The 25,588-nt window shown below is 45.3% G+C and overlaps 1 protein-coding gene across 2 annotated transcripts in view; it reads left to right on the top strand.

The window, feature by feature from the left end:
- GALNS (galactosamine (N-acetyl)-6-sulfatase) overlaps nucleotides 1-25,588 on the top strand; it is a 45,791-nt gene that overhangs the window by 6,686 nt on the left and 13,517 nt on the right. For both annotated transcript variants that reach the window (XM_087728516.1, XM_087728517.1), the window contains 7 exons: nucleotides 1,571-1,713; nucleotides 3,026-3,092; nucleotides 3,182-3,309; nucleotides 16,386-16,525; nucleotides 17,364-17,467; nucleotides 20,050-20,186; nucleotides 21,541-21,643. In XM_087728516.1, the coding sequence (XP_087584642.1) occupies nucleotides 1,571-1,713; nucleotides 3,026-3,092; nucleotides 3,182-3,309; nucleotides 16,386-16,525; nucleotides 17,364-17,467; nucleotides 20,050-20,186; nucleotides 21,541-21,643 (822 nt within the window). The remainder of the gene's footprint in view (nucleotides 1-1,570; nucleotides 1,714-3,025; nucleotides 3,093-3,181; nucleotides 3,310-16,385; nucleotides 16,526-17,363; nucleotides 17,468-20,049; nucleotides 20,187-21,540; nucleotides 21,644-25,588) is intronic.

Genomic DNA, 25,588 nt, shown 5'->3' with positions numbered 1-25,588 from the left:
CCTCTCTCTGGTCCCAGTTAACTGTACCATTCCCACAGGGAAAAAAGGATTGATGGTGTTAGCGCACCTTCGAAGAGTCGGGCCATAATCTAGATGGGCAGAGGGTAAACAGAGAGCTGGTGAGCAAATATTGACCTCAATCTGCCTGCGCTGCATCCCGGGAGCATCTTTAAATGAGCAAAGAGTTGGATCGTTTAAATTGATGGCCCAACCTCTGTAGTGCTGGCGCAGGTGTTAAGAACAGAAACAGCCAGGAAATGATCCTCCCTACATAAATCATGGTTAAAAAGGAGCTTGCAGCAGCTGCAAGAATAATGTGTTATTTGATCCACAAAAAATAGGAGAGACCCACCGAAGTGATAAGGAGTTCCTATTTATCACCTGGTTCATTAATGTCCCTGATTGCTATATGGCAGATTATTCCCCAACCAGGGACTCTCCAGAGAGGCTGCAGGCGTGTTGGGTAACAGATTCAAGCAACACAGGGGTGGCTTAACTGGAAGAGGAAGCTCCTTGAAATGCTGCCTTTGCAGGCAGCTGATTTCCAGTCTCGGCTGGCTCAGTCCAGGCCAAAGATCTGCAGTTCTCTGGCAGTTTTAGTTGCTTAGGCTCTTAGTTTAAACCCTGGAAGTTTGCTCTCCTCTCTAGTAAAATTCAAAGGAAGATTTGACCGAAACAAAAAGCTCCAACGAGGGATGTGCAGTTATTTGACTCTGAAGTGGCCACGTGGCTCCAGCAAAAAAGGCCTTGTCAGGTGACAGGGATAGGCTGTGTAGTGCAGTGTTTCCCAACCTTGTCAACTTGAAGATGTCCGGACTTCAACTCCCAGAATTCCCCAGCCAGCGAATGCTGGCTGGGGAAATTCTGGGAGTTGAAGTCCGGACATCTTCAAGTTGACAAGGTTGGGAAACACTGGTGTAGTGAATGCATATTTCTGGGAACCACACGGGGTCTCGTGCAAGCCCAGGAAACACCACCCGGCTACGTTTCTTCCTGCACTTTTCTCCGCTGGAGGGCAATTTTGTGCCTGGCAGGCAAGTGCAGTTCCAGTGAGCCCTTTGTGGTTGCAGTTTCTCCTGGGCCTCACTGCGAGCAGCTTATTTTTCCGTTCCTTCCTCCTTCGCATTGTTCCTTTGCCCTGTTGAAGGCCAGCAAAGAACCCGCGGGCTGCTGAGCAGCTTGAGAATAGCAAGGAGCAATACGTTGCTCACGCGTATTTGAGTATCAGAAAATGGTTTGGGTTATAAATTGCCTTAGGAAACCCTGGTTTTGAAAGATAGCACCGCAATTAAAAAACAAATAGGCAGCATTGCTCAGGGCAGGACAGAGAGGAAGAGCCAAGCAAAGAAGCCTGAGAAGTGGGAGGAATGAACTAAAAAGACTGAAGAAGTGCCATAAAGTAAAGAAGTGTTCCAATGCTTGCTACTTGGCTGTGGGTGTTATTTCATCCTCCAGTTTCCTGAATTGTGATTTTGGGGGGGTGGGTGGTATTGAAGGTAGGAGCTGTTGGCTGTCTCTGATGCAATTCCCTGCCCACCCCCCCCCCCCTTTGGCTAATAATCTTTTCTAGGCACCTGGGCCACCAACCTCAGTTCCACCCTTGAGGCAAGGCTTTGACACCTGGTTTGGATCTCCCAACTGCCATTTTGGACCGTACGATAACAAAGCCACCCCCAACATTCCTGTTTATAGGAATTTGGAAATGATTGGCAGGTAAGCTTCCTTTTTTACATCACTTCTTTGTCCTTTCCTAGTTCTGCTCAACTGGTTTTGAGCGTTGTTATCATGGCCAGTTTGGGCTGCATTCTCTTGCTTTTCCTCTGGCCAAGTTTGAGTAGTGGTTGTCTTGCTTTCCTTCGTGGCACGACAAAACCGGCGCTCGACTAAAGCGCGCCCGATTAAACCGCATCACTGACGTCATCAACAGGGCGACAAGAGCCAGCGCGGAGAAAGAAGGGCGCTTTAAATAGCGCTTTGAAAGCAAGCCGATTCAAGTTAAGGTAAGGGTTAGGTTAAGGGTTAGGTTTAGGGTTAGGATTAGGTTTAGCGTTAGGTTAAGGGTTAAGTTTAGGGGTTAATTTTAGGTTTAGCGTTTACAGCATGCTTTTTTCTCCCCACTGTTGTCGCGCTGTGATGACGTCAGCTATGCGGTTTCGTCGAGCGCCCTTTAGTCGAACGCGGTTTTGTGGTGGAACCGCTTTCCTTTCGAGACCTCGAGGCTGTAAATTTCTGGATCAAATACCTGGGCAGTCCTCGCCTTCCAGAATTTCTGCCACAATTACAAATACTTGCAGTGAAAATGATAACATCACCTTGAAAGCACATTGAGAGATCTGGACCCATTCATTGAGAAACTACGCCATGTAGTAAATTAGGTGTGAACTCCCGGTTTATACATTAATCATTGAGAAGTCAGAAAAAGACTAGCCCTCCCACTTCCTTCTTGTCCATACGGCTTTGTTTCATTTTTAAAATTCATTTACAGGTCATCTGATTCTACTCATTCCAGGAAGCTCACATTAAACAAGCTTCAGACATGACATACAGTTCATTCTTCACATTATCATCTACTAGGAGGGAAGAGAAATTTCATATTTTAATTATGAACGTTCCTAGCTTTTGCAGCTCCTGAAGTTGTATCTGAATCGAGACTCAAGTCAGTCATAAGCTGATAGTGCTCTTCTGAACAAGGCAACCACGGTCCGCACCTTTAAAACCTGCATTGAAAAGCACAGAGAAAACACATCAGGGAAGGTGGCTTACAAAAACATACCTACATTTCAGATTGAAAAGTGTACAGACAATTTTTCATAGAGCTCTTTATAAAGTAGCAAGATGATGAGGGAAATGAGTCAGAATGAAGAAAAAGCTAGAACAAGAAATTGTGCAAAATAATTTGACTTATTCAGCTCCTTGTAGCTCTGTCAGCAGCAGCCTGCATCAGGAGGAGCAAACCCTTATTCCCTTTATTATTGCATACCTAAAAGTGCAAGGAATGTTTTTCTGGTTGTCTTTTCTATTGTAGGTATTACGAAGATATACAAATTGATCGTAAGTCTGGAGAAGCAAACCTAACTCAAATGTACTTACAGGTAATTTCACTCTGAAAACACTTGTTTCAAACCCAAAGATCCTTTCTGTAGTCCGGGCGATTGCATTGAAAGTTGCTTCCCTCTTCCAGGAAGCCCTGGATTTCATAAGCAGCCAGCAAGCCAGCCATCAGCCATTCTTGCTCTATTGGGCCATCGATGCCACGCATGCCCCCGTGTACGCCTCCAGGGAGTTCCTAGGCACAAGCCAAAGAGGATTGTAAGTTGGTTTTGAGCAACATACCCTTTCCCTTCCCTGTTGCCCCAAGAGAGAATCCCAAACCAGTCCTTAAAACCTCACTCAGTGGAGATGCCATGCATGGTTTAAACTGTGTGGGTCACTGAGTTGTAGAGGCTGGAGGGCATCACTGAGATCAGTGTTTTTCTGACTTGACAACTTTGAGATGTGTGGACTTCAACTTGCAGAATTCCACTGCCGGTTCTCGCTTCAGCATACTGCCTCTCTTGGCCTCTGAGTAAAGGAGTTTCTGCTGTAACACTGTAGTTATTTTTCCATACACCATGGCTTGGATCTACAAAAGAAGACAATGCCAGCTTGGAAAAAATCAAGGACAAGAGAGGAAAGAAATGCACTCAACATTGAAGGACAAATTACGCCAGGCGTGAAAATCTAGAATCTAAAGCCCATCAACAGCCACACCTAGCATTAAAAGGGGCCGTTGAGGTCTTCCTTCTGGTTCTAAAAACCATCACCGTGGCCCAAATTACGCCAGGCATGAAAACCTAGAATCTAAAGTCCATCAACAGCCACACCTAGCATTAAAAGGGGCCGTTGAGGTCTTCCTTCTGGTTCTAAAAACCATCACCGTGGCCCAAATTACACCAGGCATGAAAATCTAGAATCTGAACTTGACTTACTTGACTTGAGTCTTTAGCGTCGGTACGGCATCGCCAATCCCTTCGCTGTAGAGTCGCATGCATCCCGAATCAACGGGATCCATGATTCTAGGCTGAGTACTATTTGAGCTCGCCGGGCCCAAGAGACGACAGAGCCCCTTCTGTTGGAAAACGATGGGCACCTCGAGAAGGCAGGGGTTGTCTTGATAATGAGAGGCTATATTTTGCGCGTCAATTATCCTTGCCCACCAAGTCCACCAACAGCCACACCTAGCATTAAAAGGGCCGTTGAGGTCTTCCTTCTGGTTCTAAAAACCATCACCGTGGCCCAAATTACGCCAGGCATGAAAATCTAGAATCTAAAGTCCATCAACAGCCACACCTAGCATTAAAAGGGGCCGTTGTGGTCTTCCTTTTGGTTCTAAAAACCATCACCGTGGCCATATTACGCCAGGCATGAAAATCTAGAATCTAAAGTCCATCAACAGCCACACCTAGCATTAAAAAAGGCTATTGAGGTCTTCCTTCTGGTTCTAAAACCCATCACCGTGGCCCAAATTACGCCAGGCATGAAAACCTAGAATCTAAAGTCCATCAACAGCCACACCTAGCATTAAAAGTGGCCGTTGAGGTCTTCCTTCTGGTTCTAAAAACCATCACCGTGGCCCAAATTACGCCAGGCATGAAAATCTAGAATCTAAAGTCCATCAACAGCCACACCTAGCATTAAAAGGGGCCGTTGAGGTCGTCTTTCTGGTTCTAAAAACCATCACCGTGGCCCAAATTACGCCAGGCATGAAAACCTAGAATCTAAAGTCCATCAACAGCCACACCTAGCATTAAAAGGGGCCGTTGAGGTCTTCCTTCTGGTTCTAAAAACCATCACCGTGGCCATATTACGCCAGGCATGAAAATCTAGAATCTAAAGTCCATCAACAGCCACACCTAGCATTAAAAGGGCCGTTGAGGTCTTTCTGGTTCTATAAACCATCACCGTGGCCCAAATTACGCCAGGCATGAAAACCTAGAATCTAAAGTCCATCAACAGCCACACCTAGCATTAAAAAAGGCCGTTGAGGTCTTCTTTCTGGTTCTATAAACCATCACCGTGGCCCAAATTACGCCAGGCATGAAAACCTAGAATCTAAAGTCAATCAGCAGCCACACCTAGCATTAAAAGGGGCCGTTGAGATCTTCCTTCTGGTTCTAAAAACCATCACCGTGGCCCAAATTATGCCAGGCATGAAAATCTAGAATCTAAAGTCCACCAACAGCCACACCTAGCATTAAAAGGGCCGTTGAGGTCTTCTTTCTGGTTCTAAAAACCATCACCATGGCCATATTATGCCAGGCATGAAAATCTAGAATCTAAAGTCCATCAACAGCCACACCTAGCATTAAAAGTAGCCATTGAGGTCTTCTTTCTGGTCCTATAAACCATCACCGTGGCCCAAATTACGCCAGGCATGAAAACCTAGAATCTAAAGTCAATCAACAGCCACACCTAGCATTAAAAAAGGCCGTTGAGGTCTTCTTTCTGGTTCTAAAAACCATCACCGTGGCCCAAATTATGCCAGGCATGAAAACCTAGAATCTAAAGTCCAAAAACAGCCACAGCTAGCATTAAAAGTAGCCATTGAGGTCTTCTTTCTGGTCCTATAAACCATCACCGTGGCCCAAATTATGCCAGGCATGAAAATCTAGAATCTAAAGTCCATCAACAGCCACACCTAGCATTAAAAGTAGCCATTGAGGTCTTCTTTCTGGTCCTATAAACCATCACCGTGGCCCAAATTACGCCAGGCATGAAAATCTAGAATCTAAAGTCCAAAAACAGCCACACCTAGCATTAAAAGTGGCCATTGAGGTCTTCTTTCTGGTTCTATAAACCATCACCGTGGCCCAAATTACGCCAGGCATGAAAACCTAGAATCTAAAGTCCATCAACAGCCACACCTAGCATTACAAAAGGCCGTTGAGGTCTTCTTTCTGGTTCTAAAAACCATCACCATGGCCATATTATGCCAGGCATGAAAACCTAGAATCTAAAGTCAATCAGCAGCCACACCTAGCATTAAAAGGGCTGTTGAGGTCTTCTTTCTGGTTCTAAAAACCATCACCGTGGCCCAAATTACGCCAGGCATGAAAATCTAGAATCTAAAGTCAATCAACAGCCACACCTAGCATTAAAAAAGGCCGTTGAGGTCTTCTTTCTGGTTCTAAAAACCATCACCGTGGCCCAAATTATGCCAGGCATGAAAATCTAGAATCTAAAGTCCAAAAACAGCCACACCTAGCATTAAAAGTGGCCGTTGAGGTCTTCTTTCTGGTTCTATAAACCATCACCGTGGCCCAAATTACACCAGGCATGAAAACCTAGAATCTAAAGTCCATCAACAGCCACACCTAGCATTACAAAAGGCCGTTGAGGTCTTCTTTCTGGTTCTAAAAACCATCACCGTGGCCCAAATTACGCCAGGCATGAAAACCTAGAATCTAAAGTCAATCAGCAGCCACACCTAGCATTAAAAGGGGCCGTTGAGATCTTCCTTCTGGTTTTAAAAACCATCACCGTGGCCCAAATTATGCCAGGCATGAAAATCTAGAATCTAAAGTCCACCAACAGCCACACCTAGCATTAAAAGGGCCGTTGAGGTCTTCTTTCTGGTTCTAAAAACCATCACCATGGCCATATTATGCCAGGCATGAAAATCTAGAATCTAAAGTCCATCAACAGCCACACCTAGCATTAAAAGTAGCCATTGAGGTCTTCTTTCTGGTCCTATAAACCATCACCGTAGCCCAAATTACGCCAGGCATGAAAATCTAGAATCTAAAGTCCAAAAACAGCCACACCTAGCATTAAAAGTGGCCATTGAGGTCTTCTTTCTGGTTCTATAAACCATCACCGTGGCCCAAATTACGCCAGGCATGAAAACCTAGAATCTAAAGTCAATCAACAGCCACACCTAGCATTAAAAAAGGCCGTTGAGGTCTTCTTTCTGGTTCTAAAAACCATCACCGTGGCCCAAATTATGCCAGGCATGAAAACCTAGAATCTAAAGTCCAAAAACAGCCACAGCTAGCATTAAAAGTAGCCATTGAGGTCTTCTTTCTGGTCCTATAAACCATCACCGTGGCCCAAATTATGCCAGGCATGAAAATCTAGAATCTAAAGTCCATCAACAGCCACACCTAGCATTAAAAGTAGCCATTGAGGTCTTCTTTCTGGTCCTATAAACCATCACCGTGGCCCAAATTATGCCAGGCATGAAAATCTAGAATCTAAAGTCCAAAAACAGCCACACCTAGCATTAAAAGTGGCCATTGAGGTCTTCTTTCTGGTTCTATAAACCATCACCGTGGCCCAAATTACGCCAGGCATGAAAACCTAGAATCTAAAGTCAATCAACAGCCACACCTAGCATTAAAAAAGGCCGTTGAGGTCTTCTTTCTGGTTCTAAAAACCATCACCGTGGCCCAAATTATGCCAGGCATGAAAACCTAGAATCTAAAGTCCAAAAACAGCCACAGCTAGCATTAAAAGTAGCCATTGAGGTCTTCTTTCTGGTCCTATAAACCATCACCGTGGCCCAAATTATGCCAGGCATGAAAATCTAGAATCTAACGTCCATCAACAGCCACACCTAGCATTAAAAGTAGCCATTGAGGTCTTCTTTCTGGTCCTATAAACCATCACCGTGGCCCAAATTACGCCAGGCATGAAAATCTAGAATCTAAAGTCCAAAAACAGCCACACCTAGCATTAAAAGTGGCCATTGAGGTCTTCTTTCTGGTTCTATAAACCATCACCGTGGCCCAAATTACGCCAGGCATGAAAACCTAGAATCTAAAGTCCATCAACAGGCCACACCTAGCATTACAAAAGGCCGTTGAGGTCTTCTTTCTGGTTCTAAAAACCATCACCATGGCCATATTATGCCAGGCATGAAACCTAGAATCTAAAGTCAATCAGCAGCCACACCTAGCATTAAAAGGGCTGTTGAGGTCTTCTTTCTGGTTCTAAAAACCATCACCGTGGCCCAAATTACGCCAGGCATGAAAATCTAGATCTAAAGTCAATCAACAGCCACACCTAGCATTAAAAAAGGCCGTTGAGGTCTTCTTTCTGGTTCTAAAAACCATCACCGTGGCCCAAATTATGCCAGGCATGAAAATCTAGAATCTAAAGTCCAAAAACAGCCACACCTAGCATTAAAAGTGGCCGTTGAGGTCTTCTTTCTGGTTCTATAAACCATCACCATGGCCCAAATTACACCAGGCATGAAAACCTAGAATCTAAAGTCCATCAACAGCCACACCTAGCATTACAAAAGGCCGTTGAGGTCTTCTTTCTGGTTCTAAAAACCATCACCGTGGCCCAAATTACGCCAGGCATGAAAATCTAGAATCTAAAGTCCAAAAACAGCCACACCTAGCATTAAAAGTGGCCATTGAGGTCTTCTTTCTGGTTCTATAAACCATCACCGTGGCCCAAATTACGCCAGGCATGAAAACCTAGAATCTAAAGTCCATCAACAGCCACACCTAGCATTAAAAGTGGCCATTGAGGTCTTCTTTCTGGTTCTATAAACCATCACCGTGGCCCAAATTACGCCAGGCATGAAAACCTAGAATCTAAAGTCCATCAACAGCCACACCTAGCATTAAAAGTGGCCATTGAGGTCTTCTTTCTGGTTCTATAAACCATCACCATGGCCATATTATGCCAGGCATGAAAACCTAGAATCTAAAGTCAATCAAACAGCCACACCTAGCATTAAAAAGCCCGTTGAGGTCTTCTTTCTGGTTCTAAAAACCATCACCGTGGCCCAAATTACGCCAGGCATGAAAATCTAGAATTCTAAAGTCCAAAAACAGCCACATAGCATTAAAAGTGGCCATTGAGGTCTTCTTTCTGGTTCTATAAACCATCACAGTGGCCCAAATTACGCCAGGCGTGAAAACCTAGAATCTAAAGTCATCAACAGCCACACCTAGCATTAAAAGTGGCCATTGAGGTCTTCTTTCTGGTTCTATAAACCATCACCATGGCCATATTATGCCAGGCATGAAAACCTAGAATCTAAAGTCAATCAACAGCCACACCTAGCATTAAAAAGGCCGTTGAGGTCTTCTTTCTGGTTCTAAAAACCATCACCGTGGCCCAAATTACGCCAGGCCTGAAAATCTAGAATCTAAAGTCCAAAAACAGCCACACCTAGCATTAAAAGTGGCCATTGAGGTCTTCTTTCTGGTTCTATAAACCATCACCGTGGCCCAAATTACGCCAGGCATGAAAATCTAGAATCTAAAGTCCAAAAACAGCCACACCTAGCATTAAAAAAGGCCGTTGAGGTCTTCCTTCTGGTTCTGAAAACCATCACCGTGGCCATATTACGCCAGGCATGAAAATCTAGAATCTAAAGTCCAAAAACAGCCACACCTAGCATTAAAAGTGGCCATTGAGGTCTTCTTTCTGGTTCTATAAACCATTACCATGGCCCAAATTACGCCAGGCATGAAAACCTAGAATCTAAAGTCCATCAACAGCCACACCTAGCATTAAAAAGGCCGTTGAGGTCTTCTTTCTGGTTCAAAACCATCACCGTGGCCCAAATTACGCCAGGCATGAAAATCTAGAATCTAAAGTCCAAAAACAGCCACACCTAGCATTAAAAGTGGCCATTGAGGTCTTCTTTCTGGTTCTATAAACCATCACCGTGGCCCAAATTACGCCAGGCATGAAAACCCTAGAATCTAAAGTCCATCAACAGCCACACCTAGCATTAAAAAAGGCCGTTGAGGTCTTCCTTCTGGTTCTGAAAACCATCACCGTGGCCATATTACGCCAGGCATGAAAATCTAGAATCTAAAGTCCAAAAACAGCCACACCTAGCATTAAAAGTGGCCATTGAGGTCTTCTTTCTGGTTCTATAAACCATTACCATGGCCCAAATTACGCCAGGCATGAAAACCTAGAATCTAAAGTCCATCAACAGCCACACCTAGCATTAAAAAAGGCCGTTGAGGTCTTCTTTCTGGTTCTAAAAACCATCACCGTGGCCCAAATTACGCCAGGCATGAAAATCTAGAATCTAAAGTCCATCAACAGCCACACCCTAGCATTAAAAGTGGCCATTGAGGTCTTCTTTCTGGTTGTATAAACCATCACCGTGGCCCAAATTACGCCAGGCATGAAAACCTAGAATCTAAAGTCCATCAACAGCCACACCTAGCATTAAAAGGGCTGTTGAGATCTTCCTTCTGGTTCTAAAAACCATCACCATGGCCATATTATGCCAGGCATGAAAATCTAGAATCTAAAGTCCATCAACAGCCACACCTAGCATTAAAAAAGGCCATTGAGGTCTTCTTTCTGGTTCTATAAACCATCACCGTGGCCCAAATTACGCCAGGCATGAAAACCTAGAATCTAAAGTCCATCAACAGCCACACCTAGCATTAAAAAAGGCCGTTGAGGTCTTCCTTCTGGTTCTAAAAACCATCACCATGGCCATATTATGCCAGGCATGAAAACCTAGAATCTAAAGTCCATCAACAGCCACACCTAGCATTAAAAAAGGCTGTTGAGGTCTTCCTTCTGGTTCTAAAACCATCACCATGGCCATATTATGCCAGGCATTAAAATCTAGAATCTAAAGTCCATCAACAGCCAAACCTAGCATTAAAAAAGGCCGTTGAGGTCTTCCTTTTGGTTCTAAAAACCATCACCATGGCCATATTATGCAGGCATGAAAATCTAGAATCTAAAGTCCATCAACAGCCAAACCTAGCATTAAAAGGGGCCGTTGAGGTCTTCCTTTTGGTTCTAAAACCATCACCGTGGCCCAAATTACGCCAGGCATGAAAATCTAGAATCTAAAGTCCATCAACAGCCACACCTAGCATTAAAAGTGGCCATTGAGGTCTTCTTTCTGGTTCTAAAAACCATCACCGTGGCCCAAATTACGCCAGGCATGAAAACCTAGAATCTAAAGTCCATCAACAGCCACACCTAGCATTAAAGGGGGCCGTTGAGGTCTTCCTTTGGTTCTAAAAACCATCACCGTGGCCCAAATTACACCAGGCATGAAAATCTAGAATCTAAAGTCCATCAACAGCCAAACCTAGCATTAAAAGGGGCCGTTGAGGTCTTCCTTTTGGTTCTAAAAACCATCACCGTGGCCCAAATTACGCCAGGCATGAAAATCTAGAATCTAAAGTCCATCAACAGCCACACCTAGCATTAAAAGTGGCCATTGAGGTCTTCTTTCTGGTTCTAAAAACCATCACCGTGGCCCAAATTACGCCAGGCATGAAAACCTAGAATCTAAAGTCCATCAACAGCCACACCTAGCATTAAAAGGGGCCGTTGAGGTCTTCCTTTTGGTTCTAAAAACCATCACCGTGGCCCAAATTACGCCAGGCATGAAAACCTAGAATCTAAAGTCCATCAGCAGCCACACCTAGCATTAAAAGGGGCCATTGAGGTCTTCTTTCTGGTTCTAAGAACCATTGCCATTAGTATAATTAATCTGATAAGAAAGGTATAAAATCTATGATCATGACAGCACAACTAGCAAGGAGAATACATGAAAACTCTTTAATTTCACAACATATTGACAAACCTAACCATTGTTTCCATTTGGGAACTGTGACCATCATAGACCAATCCAAGTGAAAGAATACTTCGATATTTCCAAAAGCCACGCAACTCTAACCAATCAGCCATCGTAGACATAAACAATACCACCTTCTGCGCACCACAACGAAGCCCAAAAGAAAACGAACGGGACGAAAACACAACCTTACCAGCTGTCAGCACCTATATAAGCATAAACTCCAAGACCAACAGCCAAGAAGTGAACAATGCTAAATCAACAACATGTCAAACAACAACGACAAATAGCTCAACCAAAGAACTTCCAAGACCATTTCCATCAACACGGAAACAAGCCACTAGAACCTAAGTTGAGAGCAACCATTCTCTCTGAAACCACTTCTAACATCCCCTAGTTTGATTACGAAAAATTAGCAAGAAAACCACCAATCGCAAAAAGCACCAAGCACTTCCTTTCCACTATGAGCCACAAATCTTTATTTTTATACGGCGTCATATTACACAGCATCAATATGTTTACTTTTGGTTACAAGAAGTCTGGCTGGTCCTGGCATTCTTTGTAAGGAAGAGAAGGTGGGAAGAAGGTGATCCAAAAGGATTCCCTTCCAGTCGGAGTACTGAGGGGATCCTCAGGAACTGGAGGAGACTTGCAGTTGAGCGCTCGACTCCTCCAGGGTGATTCGCCCTCACTGCTCACTCAGGGACTGAAAGGGTCACCCAGTGGAACCCTGGAGAGGCTGTCCAGGGGGTGTCTTCCAGAGCTCAGGGATTGAATGAGACAGGTAGCAGGCCGACTCCCGGGCTCATTCAGTATGAGTGGAAGCTCCGGGACTGAACAACCTCTACAAGTAGGGGCATCACCCCCTTTCCACACCCCGTTGATATGGAGAATGCTTTTGGGGCCTTCTCTGGTTCCCACAGCCAATGGCTAAAATTATCCCAGATCAGAAATCATTTATTTGTTTTAAGATACATTTGTCACATTTATGCCCATTGTTTTTGATCATCATTACTTTGGGTTTTTTTTAAACAAAACTTCACTAAAGCATTCCTTAAGGCAGTGTTTCTCAACCTTGGCAACTTGAAGATGTCTGGACTTCAAGTCCTAGAAATGCTGGCTGGGGTGGGGAACTCTGGGAGTTGAAGTGCAGACACGTTCAAGTTGCCAAGGTTGAGAAACACTGCCTTAAGGTCAGCTTTAGCAAGGCCCAAAAGTTTTTGCAGTAATGAAACCACTTTGCCAACAGTAGCTGCCAGGCTTCTTGGCTGAATGCATGTGGCGCTGGATAGTTAAATGAAACCAATGACTTAGCTTTGATGTCTTCGGTCTTGACTCCTTTTGCATAGCGAGTGCCTGTGAAATAGAATGAACAAATCAACATCCCCAAATGTCTACCTGAGGTTCAGAGGCTGGAAAATCAATTCCAGCCTCTGAGGTGGCGCAGTGGTTAAAATGCAGCACTGCAGTTCAGCAGTTTGGCTGTTCAAATCCCACCAGGCTCAAGGTTGACTCAGCCTTCCATCCTTCCGAGGTGGGTAAAATGAGGACCCGGATTGTTGTTGGGGGCAATATGCTGACTCTGTAAACCGCTTAGAGAGGGCTGAAAGCCCTATGAAGCGGTATATAAGCCTAACTATTGCTATTGCTATTAATTCAGCAATTTTAGAAAGAGGCATTTATGTCCCTTATCCCATGAACGAAAGAAACAAGATACAGCTCAGATCCCACGGATATTTTAACTCCTAAAAACTTCAGCCTTGGCTAAAACTATTCAGAAGCCCACCTTACTCCCTGAAGGAAACCCCTTGGTTGTAACTCCCCATAGGTGAGACACTATTGAGACATTTAACTCAGCCGCCACTGGCTTTTTACTCCTAGCAATAAACGCCGTGGTTAAAATTACCCTTGGAGAACAGGCTGCCCCGCGAGGTCTAAGCCAGTGTTTCTCAACCTTGGCAACTTGAAGATGTCCGGACTTCAACTCCTAGAAGCTGGGGAATTCTGGGAGTTGCAGTCCGGACATCTTCAAGTTGCCAAGGTTGAGAAACACTGGTCTAAGCGTCTCAGCCAAAGTTACCTCCCAACGCCAGAGGCCCTGGCACGATCCCTGGCACGAAGTCTTCGGCTGCGGAGGCGACAGTCGCGGGGGAGAGGGGTTTTTTGCTTCCCCCGCGCAGCGCCGTCTCTCTGGACGGAGGAGAGACGCCGCGGAACCTCCCGCCGCCTCTGCAGCGCGCTCGCTTCTCCCCCCTCGGCCCGCCGGCTTTTTAAACTGCCCCCCGCCCCTCGGCGATGGAGAGGCCGCTCAGCCAATCCGAGGGAAAGGGCTTCCCAAGCAGCCAGTCACAGCCGAGGTGGGGGGTGGAGGCGGGCCCCGAGAAGCGCTGGGCGGGAAAGGCGCGTGGCTGATCCTGGGCAGGTGTGCTGCGGCCGCCCAGGTGAGGGCGATGGGAGGCGGGCACGTGGCCTGCGCGCGTGAGGGTGCAACGCCTCCTCCTCCTCCTCCACACCTGAGGACCCTTTGGACTACCAAATCTCCGGCCAGCGAACCCCCCTTTTGCATGAGAGGCCGCGGTGGCTTTACCTTTTTTTTTTCCGGTTCGAGGCTGCCTTCTGCCCGCACCCGTCCTGCAAAAGGCCCGGTTTTTAAATGTCCTCTATTTGTACTGCAGGGAGCTTCGAGGACTGATAAATCAGAGGGAGATTTGGGTTTATCCTAGGCATGCTTTGGATTACAAGTCCCATCAGCCACCTGTGGGGTGGGGGGTGTTGATAGGGATCGTCCCTTCTTGCAACAGAGAGCAAGAAGTTAAACAGGGAAATCTGAACATTTAATAAATAAAATATATATATCTGTTCACATACACACAAAGAGAGAGAGTGTAGGAGATGTTTTGGACTACAGATCCCATGAGCCAGCTTTGCAGGGGAGGGCTGATGGGGACGACCTCTTGCAATAGATTGCCCCTCTAGTTGTTGGCCCCTCCCCACCTTAAATGCAAGCCCCCTTTTCTGTGTTTTTGTGTTTTATTTGCATCTTCTCCACCATGTTACAATCTTACCAAGCAGCTCTTGGTTTTTGTTGTGCGAATAATGAATTTGTTATTTTTTTTCCAGTTTGTTTTGAAGAAGAAATTCCTGGGCTGGTTTTCTTTTTCTTTCTAAGAATTCTGCTTAAATGTTATAAATGGAGGAATTTTTGATACATGGTGTATTAGCCCCCTGAAAGTGAAAGAAATTGACCCAAATTTGAAACGGTTTCCTCTATTACAGGAACTCTTCCCTCCCCCCACCCTCATTTAAATGTTTTCAAAAGGGGGGGGGGTGCTTGTCCAAAAGTGCAAAATAATAAATGGCTCTCTTGGTTGTGTTCCTTTATTTGTGGTTTATGAAACTAGCTAGGTTTTCTGTCCTTGAATGACAATGAACTGTAAATTACCAATATGTCCTACTTTCACTGAGCAACCTGAATTAGAAGGGGGTGACTGATTCCTTGTGCTGGGCAAATGCAGTTATTGGTTGATAAAAGTTCTCTGCTTTCTATGTCCTATGTTAGAATGAAGTTGCAATGGAGAAACTGATCCTTTGGATATTGCACCCTTATACTCTTCAGTACTCCTTGCCAGTGGATATGCTGGCAGAGTCTGCTAGAGCAGTGTTTCCCAACCTTGGCAACTTGAAGATGTCCGGACTTCAACTCCCAGAATCCCCCAGCCAGCATTCGCTGGCTGGGGAATTCTGGGAGTTGAAGTCCGGACATCTTCAAGTTGCCAAGGTTGGGAAACACTGTGCTAGAGGTTGTAATCCAGCAATATCTGGAAGCATAGCATGTTCCTATAAATGATGATATGTTACAGCTACGTATTGTTTTTCCTTGTTAACTTCATAATTCCTTTGGTGCTGCATAAATGGGATCTCATGAGCTGATAAACCCATTAAAAACTTCCTTCTGGCTCTACCTGTCCATGTAATTTTCTTTGCTCCAGTATATAATCTATTCGGCTTGGAGCTGGAGAAGGAGACAATGCCAGCTTGGAAAAAATCAAGAAGAGAGGCAAAAAAATGCAGACAAGGCTGCCAGCTCTGGAGCCCCCCATAAATCTTATTTCTTCCTTTCACAGAAATAATGCTTATGCAAAACAGGAATTTTCTATTAGGCTCCTTGCTTCTTACTAAGATGGGATGCCCTCAGCTTAGCCTCACCCCTCTTCTTTTCACATCTATTTTACTGAGAAAACTGATCTCCCCCCCCCAAAAAAAATTCTTCTATCTGCTTGGCTAGTTAGAATGAACGTTCTATATAAGTGTAGTTTTATAAATGCAAATACAATTAGAAACAATTAGTATTAACATTTCTTTTGCGCAAGGAGTATTATTACAGGCTAGGCCTTCAAATTTTAGTTATTTGGACCTTTTGGAAACATAGTTGTTTTTTATAATGTGTTATTCTTGTATTATAAGCTGTTCTGAGAGCAGAGTACTGTGGATGTTCACTCCTAAGTGATGCGGTTATATATGAGAGACTTTGCAAATGCTGTGCCCCATAGACATGGTGCATGGCACGCATATATATATATATATATATATATATATATATATATATATATATATATATATATATATATATATATATATATATAATGTCTGTATGTATGTATGTCTGTACACACACACATATATATATATATATATAATGTATGTATGTATGTATGTATGTATGTATGTACACACATATATACATACACACTGAATACCCTCAGATACCTTCATGTCCACCTCAACTGCTTTGTAATTTCTCCTCCCTGTCTCTTAGGTATGGCGATGCTGTGCGGGAAATTGACTTTAGCATTGGGAAAATTCTTAGGCACCTTCAGAATCTGGGCATCAGCAACAAGACCTTTGTGTTTTTTACATCTGACAATGGGGCCGCCCTCATTTCAGCCCCAGAACAAGGTCAGTTTTCTTGGAGTGGACCTTGGTAGGGTTGGTAGTCGGGACAGAATATTAGAAGCTAATTTGCTTTTGTTGAAAGAAATGTGGGTTCTGGGTTCTGGGTTCAGCTCCAAGTGGGGAAGAAGACACTGGAGACATGGAGGCTGCTTGGAAAGATGGTTTATTGGTGGACAGGGCCACATGGCTTGAGCCCTGAACAGAAAAGGTGATCACACGCTTTGATGTAGGTGGAGAAGAAGAGAAGGCTGAAGGAGAGGCTTGCTAGGCTTTTTATACCCTGTTTAGTCCCACTTCTCTGTTTCCTGTTCCTGTGTAAGAAATGTATTCTGATTGGTTGTCAGACTCCCATGGGGCCATGCAGGGGGCTACTCTCTAGGCTGTTTTGAATCCAGGTATAGATGAGTTCTCAGATGCCATGTGGAGAGTTGAGTAATATCCCTTCCCCCTGCAGCTGCAGTGGAGAGGTCTTTATTATGTAAAGTGGGCTAGCCTGGCCTTCTCAATGGCCTATTGACAAAGTGTGGATGGGCAGGAAGCTAGAGGCAACTATTCTGTCTTTTAAAGCATGTTTCTTTCTTTTCACATCCAGAGAAATATTCTGCCTTTTTAATATTTCCTAGGATATTTCATTTTTCTGGGAGAGGGCTGGATGATAACTTCCCACACTTTCTTCCAAAGGCATTGCCTACAAATAAGTATTTATATGGGGGTGGGGTGGGGAGGGGGGCTGTCAAGTCGACAGTGTCTTTTTGAATGACTTACTAGCCCAGTAGCCTGAATTCAAATTCTACCTTTCTCTGCCCAGAAACAGTTTGGAACTATTTTTCTCTTTATGCAGGAGGCAGCAATGGCCCTTTCCTATGTGGCAAGGAAACGACATTTGAAGGTGGCATGAGAGAACCAGCTATTGCCTGGTGGCCAGGACACATACCTGCAGGAAAGGTGGGAATCTGGGGTGGGTGGGAATCTTCTCTGTAGGACTTACAGTAGTTGTGTTTTATATGGCAGATCTATAATAACAACATTCACTGCTGGGTTATAGCAAACAGATGGTTCTGAATTCTTTTCATGTCCCGTCACTTCCAGTTTTTGGCAGTCCTGCACCATAGTGAACCCTGGATTTGCTTAACCACCAATAAAGCTAGTAAACCCATGGCAGTCACATGGCTGATCCATTTGAGACTTATAACCATAATCTACAGGCTCCATTAGAGAGGTATCTCGGGGACTGCCTGCAGACAGAATTTTCTGGCCCAGTTCACCTGCTGCCTCTGCTTTCTCCAAGGATCCAGAGCTGCAGGACTTCGTATTTTCATGCTCCTTCACCTGTTCCAGCCCCTCCCCCTCTTTCCATCTTCCCCCCCCCCTTCCCCCACTTCTGCTCCCTGAAGGAGAAAAGAACATATCAAGCGGAAGACAGCACCGCAACCTTTTTCTTCCCTATCTCCCCACAAGGCACAAATTGAAATTGAATTAGACAGGGATATCAGGTCTGCTTGCTGTGATAAATGTAAAAGGATTTTATTTAAAAAAACACCCTGACATTTGTTCACCCGGTTTCAAATATTTAGCTTTCCTCCTTTCCATTCCTGGCGGGGGCAACTTTATTAATTGTCGCCTTTGATTCAGAGTTAGAGCTTGAAAGCGCTGATAACGCCGGAGCTGGCTAGTTCTTCTCCCGATGTGGCCCGCGGCAAAAAAGGATTTCATTTTCTTAAAGATGCTCTGTATGTGCTGAGAGTTTATTATATTTATATATATATATATATATATATATATATATATATATATATATATATATATATATATATATATATATATATATATATATATATATATATATATATATATATATATATATATATATATATATATATATAATCTCCCCTCTTCTCGCGCAACGTGGTACGGGCTGTTGTTTGCTGATATGGAAAATATCTGATCTAGCTCCTCTGGCTTTCGTTATTTATTTTTCACCGAGCCACGACTCTTCAGAACGATCTCTTCGCTTCTCGTCCCCATTTTGTTACGGGAATGGCAAAGGGGGGGAAAGAGATTGTCAACAGAAGAAAGTGCTACATTCACCCTCTGAAAATAGGAGAGGGCAACATTCCCTCTCCCCCCCCCCCCCCGCCCCTAGCAACCTCCTCCTGTTTCCACCCCCGCCCCAGATTTTATCTCTCCAATATGGTGCTGCAGATAAATGCAAGTAGCTGTAACATTGGCATTTAGCTTCTTTTAAGAAGTTTTCTGTCCTCCATGCAGGGAGCAGGCTGGGAGACTAGTGACAGAACCGGCTGTTGAAAATGAGCTATCTGGCTCAGTGGAATAATGGGGAGGAAGAGCGAGGCGGTTGCTGGCGGTCCCGGGTAGAATGGGACCACTTGCCCTAGCCAACTTGCTGTGGGACAATTTAACAATTCAATTTAATTATTTAAAATAAATATTTTAATTTTTGTCATTCACGTTTCATTCTGTCCCTCCTTTTGCATCCTTTTTAAAATGATTTTGATATCAGTGTCATTGCCATAGACCCATCCTGGGCTGGTGGAGTTTTTTATGCAAGGCAAGAATAATAAGAGCCTTGATAATAAGATAATAAGAATTTACCCAAACATTCCACTCGCAGGGATCTGACTATCCATTCCTGGTGTGGGAATATGCTGGTGGCGTTCGGGGTTTCCTCTGTAGCTGCATCCCATCATCTCAGCCCTAAATTTTTTATGTGGAGTTTGAAATTCTGTTTTTTCTGCACCTCCAACATCCTCCAGTCATCCAGAACAGCATTTTTCAACCTTAGCAACTTCAAGAAGTGTGGACTTTTAACTCCAAGAATTCAAACACCTCTTGAAGTGGCCATGGCTGGGAAATGGTGCTCTGGAGAACCCTGCTGGTGGTTGTGGCTACAGCATCCCAAATGGCTTTGGAGGCCCTCCGCATCTCTCTCGGTCACTTGGGAGATCCAGAATCTGAGCAGTTCAGTTTCAGTTTCAGTTTATTGTATTTATATGCCGCCCTTTTCCCCCGAAGGGGACTCAGGGCGGCTCACAACTCAAACCGGGGAAGGGGGATACAGACAAAAAGTTTAAAAAACAAAGCATAACAATGCATAATTTAAAACACACAACAGTCATACCATTCGAGACGGGGAGCAAAAATCTATTCTCAGTCATCCCGTCACGGTGGTCCCAAAGGTGCTTTTCCAGAAGGCAACTGGACTTGCTTGGTTTTAATAAAGCATAACAATTTTTTTTTAAAAAAAGGAAGTCCGGTTGCCTTTTGAAAAAGCAGGTTTAAGAATCTGGGTACTTAAGTTTGGACAGAACAAAGCCAACCGCCTTGAAGAAGACACACGGCTTAGTGTCAGAGCACCCTGCTTTTTCCCGCGGAAGAGCCCTGATCGAGACACGTCTCTGGGAATCCTGGGGCTGGGCTAGAAGGCCGAGAGAGAGGTAGGTTTTTTCAACCCTCGCGTCACTGAAGCAAGCGTTCCCACACACGCTCTCTCCTCCTGTGGCTTGCAGGTGAGTTACCAGCTGGCCAACGTGATGGATCTCTTCACCACTTGCCTCTCGCTGGCAGGACTGCAGCCGCCCAGTGACAGGCAGATTGATGGCATCAACCTCCTGCCTGTCCTCCTGCAAGGCAGACTAATTGACAGGTGAGTTACGGGCACCCCCTCCTCTTGCAGCTTTCTGCCAACCCCCCCTCCCCACCCTTAGCCTTACTGAGGTGCAGGAGAAATAAGAGGCTATTTTTGCAGCCTCCTATTATAGAAAGGTTACTCCTGTCCTTTGTTCGTGAGGATGAAGCACCTGCTTCCTAAAGGTTTTCTGGATGTTGAATCTGGAGCTCGAAATATACATCGGTGGCTGCCTCGTCCCTCCCTGTGCCTTAGCATTTACAGTGCTGTTCCACAGGTCTCCCTAATTACTATGGGGATGCGGACCAGGTAGCATGGGTTTGCTGTTGAATCAGGCTGTTTCCACGTTCCATGCCTTAAGGCAGTGGTTCCCAAACTTGGCAACTTTAAGACTTGTGGACTTCAACTCTCAGAATTCTCCAGCCAGCTCTGCTGGCTGGAGAATTCTGGGAGTTGAAGTCCACAAGTCTTAAAGTTGCCAAGTTTGGGAACCACTGTCTTAAGCCATGACAGGATGTCGGAGTTTAACAATTCAACACGTTTGCTCACGCCTGCATTAAATGCGTGGATTTAATAGATGATACTTCCACTTCGGCGTCCTTGATTTGCACCAAAATTGCTCTGGTTATGTGATGGGCCTGTGGCCTTTTTCTAAACCACCCCTTCCAACAGTTCTGTTGCTAAGGTTTTCGGTCCAGCTACAGACACGATACAATACAGGGATACCAGCATGGCCGACCTACAATTTGCTTACCCTAATTAGATTCAGTCACTTAAAAGTCACCTAATTCCGGGAAAGAGCAACTTATCCCCAGCCTCCCGACTCCGCAACATTGAGCTTGTTCAAATAATGTGGTGTGTTATCTTGTTTTGAAAATAATCATTGAATGAAATATCTATGTTGTTCTATTCGCCTTCAAAGCAAATTTCCAAAGCTCGGTTTCCCCTGGCTTCGGGGCTGGTAATTTGGCCTCCTGTATCTTTGGCATCTCCATCGCACAGGTGCCTTTTTCCCTTGAGTATTTTAAGTCAGCGGGCTCCTCCTCCGTGTGAAATTTCACAGCCTGGTAGTTCAAGGATGAAGAGTCTCTGGCAAGACAATTGGTATAAGGTTTCATTCTGGCTCTGCTCTCCCTTTTGATGGATGCTTTTAAAAATGCTAATTGAAAACCTTGCAGAAGGGCTATTAGGCGGCCGCCTGCTCCGAACTGATAGCTGAGTTGCTGGCCAGGCTTTGCTAAAGAGTTTGTCTCCCTTATCTCTGTAGCCGCCTGGGGGGGCGTGTGGGGGGAAGCGAGTTGTTTGGGCATGTTACATTTCTCATGTGACTGTACATCTCTCTCTTTGTCCCTCCCCATCCCCTCTCAACCAGACCAATATTTTATTACCGTGGCAATGAGATGATGGCAGTGCGGGTTGGGCTTTATAAGGCCCATTACTGGACCTGGAGCAATTCCTGGGAGCAGTTCATCCAGGTAATTGAAAATTCCTTCCTTCCTTCCTTCCTTCCTTCCTTCCTTCCTTCCTTCCTTCCTTCCTTCCTTCCTTCCTTCCTTCCTTCCTTCCTTCCCTGCTATTTTCAAAAGTGATGCTCCATCAAAACATCTACTTCAGTACAAGATGTAGTTTTAAGAAGGTCACAAAGGTGTTAAAAAGCTTTTAGGAAGGATCAGTATTGTATTAAGAAGAAAACATTTACAACGGGGGTGTCCAAACTTGGGAACTTTAAGACTTGTGGACTTCTGCTGGATAGAGAATTCTGGGAGTTGAAGTCCACAAATCTTAAAGCTTCCAAGTTTGGACACCCCTGATTTAGTCCAACTCTGTGTTTTCAAACATAGCAACTTTAAGATGCATGGACTTCATCTCCCAGAATTCTTAAAAGTTCCCAAGTGTGAAAAACGCTTGGCTTAACCTTTCCAGTATGCTTAACTTTCTCTAGAGGTGCCTTCTGCATCCCTCCCCAATCTTTGCTGTCCTATAGGGTCTCAGCAAGGCCTTATAGGGGAGAGAAGGAGGAGGCCCTTTCCCAGCTGCACTCAGACGTCCTTTGTCTCTCTGGTCAAGCGAAGCCTCTCAGGCCTGCTGGGAGGAAGGGCCTGTCTGTCAGCTCCTCTCCATTAATTAATTAGGAAAGAAAGACCACGAGACTCCATGTGTAGAAATCAAGTGTACTTTTACTAATTAAGAATGGTTAAAGGCAAAGCGTAGCGAAGTCTGATTATTTAGGCGCGAAAGCGATTGATATATAGAATAGCCCATTCCCCACCGCTTGGCATCATAGTCCCAGTCCAATCATAATTCTTCCAAGTGTCAGGTGTGAGATAACTTCAAAAGGCATCCCGAAGATGGAATGTCGGTGCCGTTAGTCCTGGCGGGAAACACCCACGCATGCGTAGTCCGACCAGTCGGTGAACTCCAGAACCTTCCTCCAGCACAATGAGTAACCCCTCCCAAATACCATGCCCTCCCTCCCCGTTTCATGGCAGCTGAAGCGACAGCAAAGCAGAAGCTGACACTGTCTTCGCCTTGGACGCGTGTCTGCCCGGTGCGCCTGGGAGAAAGAGCACAGCTTCGTTAATGGAGCTGCTGCCTCCAAGGTTCTCCCTCCCGTGAGTGGTGGCAGAGGTACAATTAAGCCGTGTTTATTCCTTCCTGAGTCTTTGTTTAACTGCGAGTTGATAAAAGTCAGCAATTATGCCGTACATCACAGGGTGATTAAAGGCCCATTGCTTTTCCTCCTCCTTGTGGTGCCTTCCCTTGGGGTGGGAACACAACTGGAGCACCCAATTAGTGGACAGAACCCCCATTAACAACACGAAGATTGCGTGAGGGCTGAAATTGGCCCTATTCTTCTGGGGCTCCGATACTAATTACAACACTACTAATAGTCGGTTTAAAAAAAAATAGAATGCTGAATATCATTACATTTTCCATTGCAGAAACTTCAAACACTCCCAAAGTATAATTGCTGTTTAATCTCTTTTTTTTTTTTGCTGTCTCCAGTTTTTTTTAATCAATATTATTGATCGTGAGGCTGGGAGATACTTGAGGTTGTGGGTTCCTTTATGAAAAGGGAATATTAAACACGTATGCTTGAACATGAGAAGAGGGGTTTGCAACAGCCGGCAGTGGCTGAGAACTCCTCCTCAGTGGATACGAAGCAGCTTTTGAATTGGATGTTTTGCTCTGCTGGACCCAAGGGAACAATGCAGAATTTACCTAGGTCAGTGTTTCTCAAGCTTGGCCACTTGAAGATGTCCCAACTTCAACTCCCAGAATTGAAGCACTCTGCTTTCATTCTCTTGTTGATATGCTGATGATGAAACATCCAGGGTCCATTTCTCAAGTATAAGGCAGAGCCTCCCTTCTTCAGGGATCATCAGGCGTGCCCTGGTCTGCCTCTGGCGCAGAATTCCAACCGTCTGATTTCCTCCCTCCAAGACACACCAACCATCACGGCCACCCTGCTCTGGGGTTGCTGTGTTCCTGCATCTGTTTCCCAGCCAACAGCCCCAGATGCTCAAGAAATATAAACAAGAAGCTGAGCAGCAGGCGGACGCCAGTTGGCTTTCCGCAAGCACAGACGTTAACATCCTTTGATCTGGCAACCCATCACCTGGGTACCATCTCCATCCTTCTGCTGTGGATTCACTGTCTGCTCAGCCAACGCTGCCTTCCTGGCAACGGGGAGTTGAAATGTGCCTTCTGGATTCCAGACCGGGCCTCTCCTTTCCTAACGTGAACCACTGCACTGCTGCGATGCAGGAGGTTTAGGAAAAGGTAGGATCAGAGCGGGGAGAGGGAAGAGGGGGAGGCAAGAAGCAGAGGTTGGGCACCCAAATGGTCTACTCCCCAAGGCTGCCTTCACATCTGGGCAAGGCTGCGTTGGACTTGAGAGATGCAAATGGCCAAGAGTGGTGTCTTCATCTGCCCCACTCCAGACCTGGGAAGCTGGCAGAGATCCTCTTATCCTTTAACAGTGATACCCCCCCCCCCCGATAATAAACCACTGAGACAAGCCTGGAAGAGGGGGGGGGAGTCCTAAAATCTCCCAAGGCAACGTGGCATCTGTAACTAAGCCTCTGCCTCCTTTTGAAACCTTCAAAACTCTTCGGCATCTCCAATTGATTCTCCAGTGCCTCTGAGATGGTAATCTGTCTGCCCAGATTTAAAGAGTTACCTATGATTACGTTCAGGGGAAAAAAGTGTTGTTTTTCATACCTCAGTTATTTACACCCATCTTCCCTTCTGCTCAACACAACCCATTAATCAAGGGCTGACAACTTAAAACTGTGCAAACAAGAACCACTTGTAAATCACAATGGCCCTTTTACAGCTTCTGGATGGCAGCTAAGTAAATATTCTTCCTCGGCCAGTTACAGCTGCAAAATGCCTCTGCCAGCTTCTTCTTAGCCAGGTGGATTTCCTGCTGAGATGCTTTGCATTTCTTCCTTTGGCACGTTGAGAAAAGCAGGTGCTTTTTGTAAGAACGGTGCCCTCTCTTGATAAGCTAAGCTAAACAGAATTGGGCAAATCCTGGACCAGGTTCCACAACCAGAGCAAAAGTCTTGAGGGACTAGGATGACCCAGAGGAACCACCTGTCCCTGAGGAGGAGATGCCTGTAGCTGCCTACTCCTATCACTTCTCACAGCAGAGAGACCGACACCCTTTGGGTCCCCAGAGACATTCGGAGAATGGTCTGGTCTACCAAAAGGAGCCTTCATCTCCTCCATTATCCCAGCCTTGAACTGAGGCAGCCCAGCCACTTCAGGACAGGGGTCAGATCCCAAGAAGCCTCTAGGTCAGTGTTTCTCAACCTTGGCCACTTGAAGATGTCTGGACTTCAACTCCCAGAATTCCTCAGCCAGCATAGCTGGAAATTGAAATCCAGACATCTTCAAGTCACCAAGGTTGGGAAATTCTGTTCTAAGCAGTGCACAAGGTGTACAGAGGAGAGCCTTCGTGTTTGAGTGGCACCAGATAAGGATGTGCAAAGGTACGAAGACCTTTGGTGGAGGGAGCAGAGTGTCCCTCTTCAAGAAAGGAGGCTATTCTCTCGGGAATAACCGAGTTGGCCCAAGGAATCCCTGCTTGGAGAGAGGGACAGCGGACCAGCCACAAGGCTCCCCTGGACATTCTTCCTTGGAAATCTGTGTGGACTCTTGTTGCCACCCAGAGGGAGGAGATCTGTGTCTAATGACGGGCAGACGGATTTTAAGCCCCCCCCCTTGGTGATTAGTTGACTGCCTAATTTCAGGCGTGTGTTAACATGAGAAGACAACGGATTCTGTAAACAGAGCAGCATGGCAGCAAATACCAGAGAATAAATTCTCCCGCAAAAAAATCACATTTGCACTATAGGCGCCCCATACTAATGAGCCTGCACTTAATTAAACGGCCCTTTCGATGTGCGTCC

The sequence above is a fragment of the Thamnophis sirtalis genome, unplaced genomic scaffold (genome assembly GCF_051295495.1).
Source record: "Thamnophis sirtalis isolate CommonGarterSnake01/CBP01778 unplaced genomic scaffold, rThaSir2_p1.2 scaffold_14, whole genome shotgun sequence".
NCBI classification, from domain to species: domain Eukaryota; kingdom Metazoa; phylum Chordata; class Lepidosauria; order Squamata; family Natricidae; genus Thamnophis; species Thamnophis sirtalis.
Note: the sequence above shows the minus strand (reverse complement) of the source record. Positions and strands in the feature narration are given on the sequence as shown.